Below are 7,937 nucleotides of genomic sequence, written 5' to 3'. Positions count from 1 at the left end.
TTTTATAGACACAGTCATCAAGACACCAATTTCAGACACAATTTACGTGAACATCCAAAATGAAAAAAAACGCAAAATTATATCAAAAGTCCTAAAGGAGAACAGCAATTATATTTAAAAGCGCATGAGATGCCGAGGTTTTCCTGGGTATTATTAGAAAACAACGTGGCATTTAACATTCAATGACAGACTTTATAATCCAAGCTTCCAAACAAGCACGACTCTTTGCAGCAATGCAAACCAGTCGAAAGCCTTCCCCATACTTCCATAAACCATACTGATTAGACCTAAGATACCCCACCCCCAGTCTCACCTCATGTCACTCCCACCCAATTCAAAGCCAACCTACTCCCGCTCCCACCCCACCCCATCCACATCCTACCCATCCCCTTCCCCTACCCCTGAATTCATTCAAACCTACCTGCTAAGGATCAGACTCTCTAGTATAGCCAGCGCCTTGAGAGTGACTGTACTATCACCGGGCTGGAGGACTGCCGAATGGGTGCGATTGACGTAGGATGCAATCTAACATCAAGAATGAAATACAGACAAAGATACTCCATTATTGCCAGTGTTATAATTGAGTCCATAACAACTCTGGTCACAGGTACATCACGAGTCCATTCATCATTGAATGACTTGTGATGGACTTGTGATGGCCTTTAAATTCAACACTAACCCTCCTGCTATTTAGACAGTCACAGACAGTCAAAATTGACTTCCACTTCCCCTGCTATACTTTTAACAAGGCTAGTCACAGCAGTCAGATCATATGTCAAGCAAGCACTGTGACTAGCAAACTGGGTCAACAGACAAAGCAGGCAATTTGTGGCCACAGCTGTTTTATCACTCACCTGGGTCAAAGCATAGCTGTATCAAGTTACTTAAACAGTCCCAGCCAGCCAATCCTGCCTTACGTAGGTTGGGACAGTTGAAAACTGTCACTTGTTTGATTTTGACTGAAAGGACAACTAGGCACAAAAGGCATGTTTGCCTAGGAGGGTAATAATGGCCAATAATTTCAAAGGGTTTCTTCTCAACTACTCACTAGTGGGGAGTGTGGCCGAATGGTTAGGGTTCATGACTCGTGATCAGAGGGTTAAGGGCTCAAATCCAGCTGCTGGTCATATGTTATGTCCTTGGGCAAGCCAGTTCATTCCACTTGCCTCTCTCCATCCAGGAGTATAAACGGGTACCGTCATTAGCTGGGAGTAACCTGCCATGGACTAGCATCCCATCCAGGGGGAATAGAAATAGTCTCAGTCTTTTCTCATGCTACTGAAACAGGAAATAAACGCTGGCCTAATGGGCCATATTGGCTCATGGCAGACTTGACTTTGCTCTTCTCAATTTACACTCTCATTCTATACTGCTTCAAAATAAAGACAATATAACAGATCACCACTTACCCTCTTGATAAACTTCATGGTGATGTTCTCCCATGGAATGATGGAATGTTCCATGAGCTCAAGGAAACTTGCCAGTGTGAAAGCAAGCGCTTCCCCTTGCCTGCAAGAAAATTGTAAAATAAAAGGGAGGATGATGTATTGCACATTGTTCAATTAATAAAAAGAAGAATCATCACCGAATCTTATGTCTATGACAAACCTTCCTAGTCCTTTAAAAGCCGACCAGAGGTAGAGCCAAACCACTATTACTTTACATGTACAAAGGAATGGATACAAGCATGTGCCACTGGTGCCCTACCCATTGGTAGATTTTGAAGGATGTAGGAGAACTGGGGCCCTACACTTTGGTAGATTTGAAAGGATTTAAGACAACTGGGATCCTACGCTTTCGTAGATTTTGGAGGATGAAGGACCACTGGGACCCTACACTTTGTTTGATTTTGAAGTATTGTTAGGACTACTGAGACCCTTCACTTTGTTAGATTTTGAAGGATTTGGGACTACTGGGACCTTACGCTTTGGTGGATTTTGGAGGATTTTCGGACAATTGGGACCCTACACTCTGGTAGATTTTGTAGGATAAAGTAGGATCCTAGTTAAAATGCCCTGAGAAATGCACATATACTTACCCACTGCCTTCCTCAACCATTCCGATGAGCAAATCTCCTCCGCCCCGATTGCAGAATTCCTGGGCAAAGGTAATGTCTGCTGAGGCCTTGGACAGTTTCTGCAATGCCTGCTGGGTATCCTCGGGATTTTCTGACTGGAGATTGCTGAACACGTCCTGTGCAGTTTTACCCTGCGTTTATCAAAAGAAAGAAGCAGAATTGAACACTGACAGCATCTTCACTGACAGATCAGCTTGTATCATTCAAAAATAACACCAAATGTTTTAAAAGAAGGGGCAATTAACACGCAGTTCATCATAGAGCAAGTTCAGGCAACGACCATAGTCGTCTAATGGTGATTTGTAACATGAACTACGCCAGCGCACTAATAGCAAAGTTTCAATCGTCATGAAACTTTGTGGTCTTGGCTCTCTGCTGTGATTCATGATGCGCACGGCTTTTGGTAACCGGTGATGGAACTGTGGCCTTTGGTCTGGTTCCAAATAGTCGACTAGAGTAGTCCAACCAACCTTTGTTTGAGCAAAGTTAGTCAAACTATAGTTCGCGCCCAAACTTACTTGGTAGGGGTTCGCACAGCAGCACAAGATGGGAAAAGTCAACATCTGTTTTTAGACACGAAAAGTAGCATTCATTTTGCACTAGATGATGAGTTTGGGACAGATGTAATTTTACTTGATTTTTTGTGTGTGTGAAAAATTTCTTTGATATATACATGTAGTACTAAATGTTGCTTATCCACAACATAATGTTAGGGATGAATTTTACTGTCCATCGTTATAACTGAATCCATCGGCATCGGGAGTCATCACAAGTCACTCAAAAATGACAATCACAAGTCAATCACAAGCCAGTCACAAGTCAATCACAAGTCAATCACAAGTCAATCACAAGTCAATCACAAGTCAATCACAAGCCAATCACAAGTCAATCACAAGTCAATCACAAGTCAATCACAAGTCAATCACAAGTCAATCCAAAGTAAAAGAAGAAGAAGAACAAAGTAATGCCTTGTGATGGCTTGTGATGGACTTGAGACTGACTCAATTACAACTCGGGCTCAGGGTTCTCAGGTAATTATCAGAATGATAAATTAGGAACAGAAATTCACAGTAATCCCAACTCACAGGAGAATCAGTCAGCTTCAGGACGATACCGTTTGTGAGTTCACTGCGATTGTCCTCAGTGATGTAGGTCAGTTTAACGTCAGTGTGCTGTAACGCATAGTCTCCAGGATTGCCAATGTTGTACATGTGGCACACCTCCTCCGCGATAGTGGTCAGACTTTTGTTCTGTAAGAATCATGAACAAAATGTAAACAATTCATGACATTCTTAAGTATCTGGAACAATACTCAATACACATCAATCAGAAATTACAGTGACGGTTCTGGTAGCCAGTACTGGGACACTACCATTTCTTACTTTTACTAAGGCGCCGTTACATGCCATCGGCTCAAGCACGTTGCAGCCGCACCCTTCGCAATAGAGTGCAAAAGTGTGACGTCAGTTGTAATCGTTCTGGCTCACTCTGGTTCGCGCGCTGATGTCTTCACACACTTTAGCTGTGCGTTTGGAACGGAATACACAGATTAAGATTCAATTCAAATTACAGAAAGCCGAAGCATCTACGCGTGAGTGTCAGGTGACATCGGAATGCGTTCGAATGTCACTCCAACTGGTCTCCCCCAACTCTCCTTTTCTCACCGTTGAGGGGGTACCGGAGCCCAAAGAAAAAACAGTCTTTAGAGATTTCAAATACAGAAAAAAAGACTTGTAGGACATTTTGCTTGTAACTGGTCAGTGGCTCACAATACTGAGAAAGTCCAGTATTTTTGAGGCACATTTATGGGGTTAACTTGTGCTAGACTTGACTACAGCACTTTACCTGATCCTGACATTTTGTTAAACACCGTTAGGCAAAAAAAATAATATTCGGTCTCTGGTCAGACCAAAGTTCCGGAATTGACGCGGCCATGCGGCTTCTTTTGGTTTTTGGTTTTTTGCTCCTTCAAGCTTGGATTGTACAGACAAGGTGGGTACTATTTTGCTTTTTGGTGTCCTCATGTACATTGGTGTCCTCCATAATTTGCCTTGGTGCTTTTGATCATTTGCCTTGGTGCAATTTCCCATTCCTTGGTGCTCTTTGGTAAAACAAATTGAGGAAGTGCGGAAATAGAGGGCGCTGTTGGAGCTACCGCGGAACATTTTGGGGGAAAAAAAGATTGACGCGCATGATTAAAATCAACGCGCGCGCGCTGACCAGAGACCGACTTATTATTTTTTTTTGCCTTAAACAGACCCACCTGGTCCCAACAGTAGAGTTGTCCAGGCTTTCCTGGCATCTCCACTGCCAAACGGATGATGGAGGGATCGGCCCTCGATGTATCAATCAACGTTACACTCGTCATCTTGAATGTATTCCTCGTCTAGCTGGTAATCAAGTCATGAGACAATGCAGTCAATTGGGCCACAATGACTGGTACCTCTGCCTCTTCTGGAAAAACCGGCCAGATTCTCCGACACTTTGAGCAACAGAATTAAGAAAAACAAATGATATTGACAATAATGCACCCAATTATTGTATCCTGAATGAGGTTTTTAAATTTGACAAAAAAGGATGGAAAGATCCATCAGTAAACAGTCCACCAAAACTGACAACTTGTACCGACACAGCGCAGTGCATTCAGTGCGCCAAAATGACGTACATCATGAACATGTACTGTTTCGCGATGCAAAGCATGCAATCCCCCCTCCATCCCAAATGGTCAAGCCGAATGTAGAGTTGACTTGCTGAGATCACGTGAAGATCAGCGCACGCGCAACGTACATAACCACACATGAACATGACCGAGCTGTATTCGTCGGATCGGAAACACGCGGCTGGTGTGTAAAAACTCAGATCTTCCACCCAAAAAACTGTCCCATGATCCAAATGTCAATCGTTCTAAAACATTTCAGAGTTACAGATTAACCAGCTCAACTTTTTTTTGGTGGATTTGTGTTTCAGAAAGTGGAATTTCAGACGAAGGTATTTCGTCTATCAAAGGGCATTTCCAAAAGCCATAGAGTGCTGACCCCCGAAAAATCATTATGCTAGAAGGCTGACGGAGAGAAGCTTTCTAATTCTAGAAGTTTTTACCCATAATAGGGAGGACGGCACTTTTTGCATTTTTTAAGATTTCACAGACAAATTTGGCATCATTGAAAAGCTTATAACCTGAGGATTACAACGGTGCTAAAATTATCTTCGTAGCTTCTTCTGGTGAAGAGTTATGACAATTTTAATGACAATTTTTAGGGGGTAGTTTTCTGTCAGCATTTTCACTCAGACTCCAAAAACTTTCTAAAGCAATTACTTATGTATTTTCAAAGAAACATAAAATAGATTTGATACGAACAGACAGAGCAGGAACTACCAAATACAGTGCTACCAAATACAGTGCTTAAATTAGCCTCATACCTGTTTCATAGGTGGAGTTAAAAGCTTTATAAGACCAACCAAATGTTAAGGAGGTTTGAACCATGGCGATTTCTCCATGTTTATTACATGCAACTTACATACATACTGATTACTTTATTAATATTTTCGTTTCGGTTCGCGGTAACACCATGTGATATTTTATTAATATTTGTTATTAATTTTTTTTGATTTATTAATTTGTTATTAATATGTGGTATTTTATTAATATTTGCAGGTCTCCCTCTTACTAAGTAGTCCTTCAGAAGCTGGTAGAAATAGATACTGTCATCACCGACGTAATGTTGAACCAGTCTGGATGAACAATGACGCAGGCTTATTGAGCAACACAATACAATGGAGATTTGTCTGACCAAATTGTGTATTCAGTGTTGTAAATTTCAAGTTCTAATGAAAACAAAATCACAAAATAATTTTATAACCTAACTTGTTAGTTCAACAAATGATTTCACAGATAAGTCAAGCATATAAGATGAGTGCACACTTTGCAAGTATGCACAACTCTGTAAGAAATGTTAGGGTCCTATGCACAAAGGTACTGAATGAAGACATGCAGTTGTTATCAACGTCAGTGTTAAGGATAAGGCATTCATTTTTCAAGAATACTTGGGTGATGTAATATGAGATTTATTTTAAATTTTTTTTGAGCACTGCCAAATGAATGTAGTAAACTACCCCAGTAGGCCCTATTTAATACAAAATACATTTTTATCTACCAAATCTGTAGTCATTGTGATTAAAGAACTTACATACAAAGTTGTACAAAACATGCAGCCATACATGTGCATATTAATTAATACATTTTATTGATAAATTGTGTCTTCTCACTTTTTAAATATTATTTCCAACTTTCTTGGCCTGGTTGAACTGATAGGTTGCACATTATAAAGTGCGCATGGCCCAGAACACATTTGACAGGTACCATGAAATTTGACCCCTTTCCTGAAAGTCCTTTGCGGCGTGAGTGCGACATAAAAATTTATTATTTTTAAGGTTCCATTGGCTTTGGAAGACTCCAAAGTTTCCAAAAATCAAAGTACAAGCTCCGTAATCCCCATTTTAATAAGGTTTTCCTGAAGAAAAGCTCAAGTTTTGAACCCAAAAAGCAATTTTTGCTTGGCAATTTTTTTACTAAAAATTCATTTTCTTATCTTAAAATTGCACTAAAATCGCCAAGTTTGGTACTACCAGAAAGCTGAATTCATTCTCTGTCCAAATCTCCCAACGAAAAACTCCTCATCCCGATCTCTCGCGCGCGAACAATGAGTAAAAACGAGAACACGATTACGTGTTCAAAAAAACAAAATGGCCGCGTCCACGAAAAAAGTCTCTCTCGCAAAATAGAAGTTCAACGATCAAATTTTCCTTCAAATTGTACGTAAGTTTCAAATTAAATGGCATCAATCAAACAAACAAGTTTCCTCTTCATTTTGGTGAGTTTTCTTTGACTTTGGGGCAGTATTTTACTAGAAATCAAAGATTTAAAAAAGAACGTTTTAGTGTGGTGTCAGATTGAAAGGCGAAAAATCGCCCTACCGCTGGACTCGCTACCCATAATGCCAGTTAGTGCCATAATTTCCCTCAAAAATCGAAACCCTGCCCTGTTTCCACAAAATTAATGCTGCAGCAGTGCAGGTATTCAACATTAACTATCGCCCTCTTCTGAGTCCCAAAGTTTAGAAGTAGATTTTCGTTAAGTTATACTTATAGGAACGGGGTCCGCAACTACACACACGCCTAAATCATGGGGTTGACAGTGACACTTTATTTTAATACGAAACCCGGAAGTGCCAGGACATGAACAATTATTAAATGATCATGAAATATCAGTCAATCAATTTTAAAGATTATCCCCCCAAAAGGCTAAAATACATAAAAAGCACGATAAACTGAAAAATGTAATGATACATGATTACATCAACTGTACCTTATTATAAATCTGCAGTGGCAAAGTGGCAGGTAATGGGTTGTGAATTGTGATTCCTAGTTATCGATCGGAATAAAAATTGTGCTCATCCTCGGACTGTACTAGCACATACAAACATCTTTTTGTACAGCGCCCGATGAAACGCTATAAAGGGCGCCCCTAGCGTTTGGTGGGTAAACGCGCTTGTTCGCTCGTATGGGGTAGTCTGGTTCCCAGACCAAAGGATTCTGCCTATTCCTGATGGGTGCACACCGGTAAATCGATCCGCCAAGCTCATGAATAAAAGTATATTCTCAAAATATTCTATATTAGAGAGTTCTGAGCGCCGTAAAATTGGGGAATTGAAGAGATATGGTAGTGAACCTCTGCCCCGGACTTGGGGCTTCCAATTCTGAGCATTTTGGATGCTATTGGGCTCGAAAGTGGCGCTATTTTGCCATGTTGTGGAGGGATCGTTTTTCAAGATGGCTACTTTTCCTCTTTGGGGAAAATAGG

General features: G+C 40.7%; 1 protein-coding gene across 1 annotated transcript; it reads right to left on the bottom strand.

The window, feature by feature from the left end:
- Nucleotides 1–421: 421 nt before the first annotated feature.
- Nucleotides 422–7,596, bottom strand: LOC119719557 (engulfment and cell motility protein 1-like; the record flags this gene model as incomplete). The annotated part of the gene is given in 6 exon segments (XM_038189031.1): nt 422–525; nt 1,410–1,509; nt 2,039–2,208; nt 3,163–3,327; nt 4,341–4,559; nt 7,443–7,596. Coding segments are annotated over 5 exon segments (644 nt in total), but the record flags the coding sequence as incomplete, so codon positions are not given.
- Nucleotides 7,597–7,937: the final 341 nt, after the last annotated feature.

This window comes from Patiria miniata, unplaced genomic scaffold (genome assembly GCF_015706575.1).
Source record: "Patiria miniata isolate m_02_andy unplaced genomic scaffold, ASM1570657v1 HiC_scaffold_13, whole genome shotgun sequence".
Lineage (NCBI taxonomy): Eukaryota > Metazoa > Echinodermata > Asteroidea > Valvatida > Asterinidae > Patiria > Patiria miniata.
Note: the sequence above shows the minus strand (reverse complement) of the source record. Positions and strands in the feature narration are given on the sequence as shown.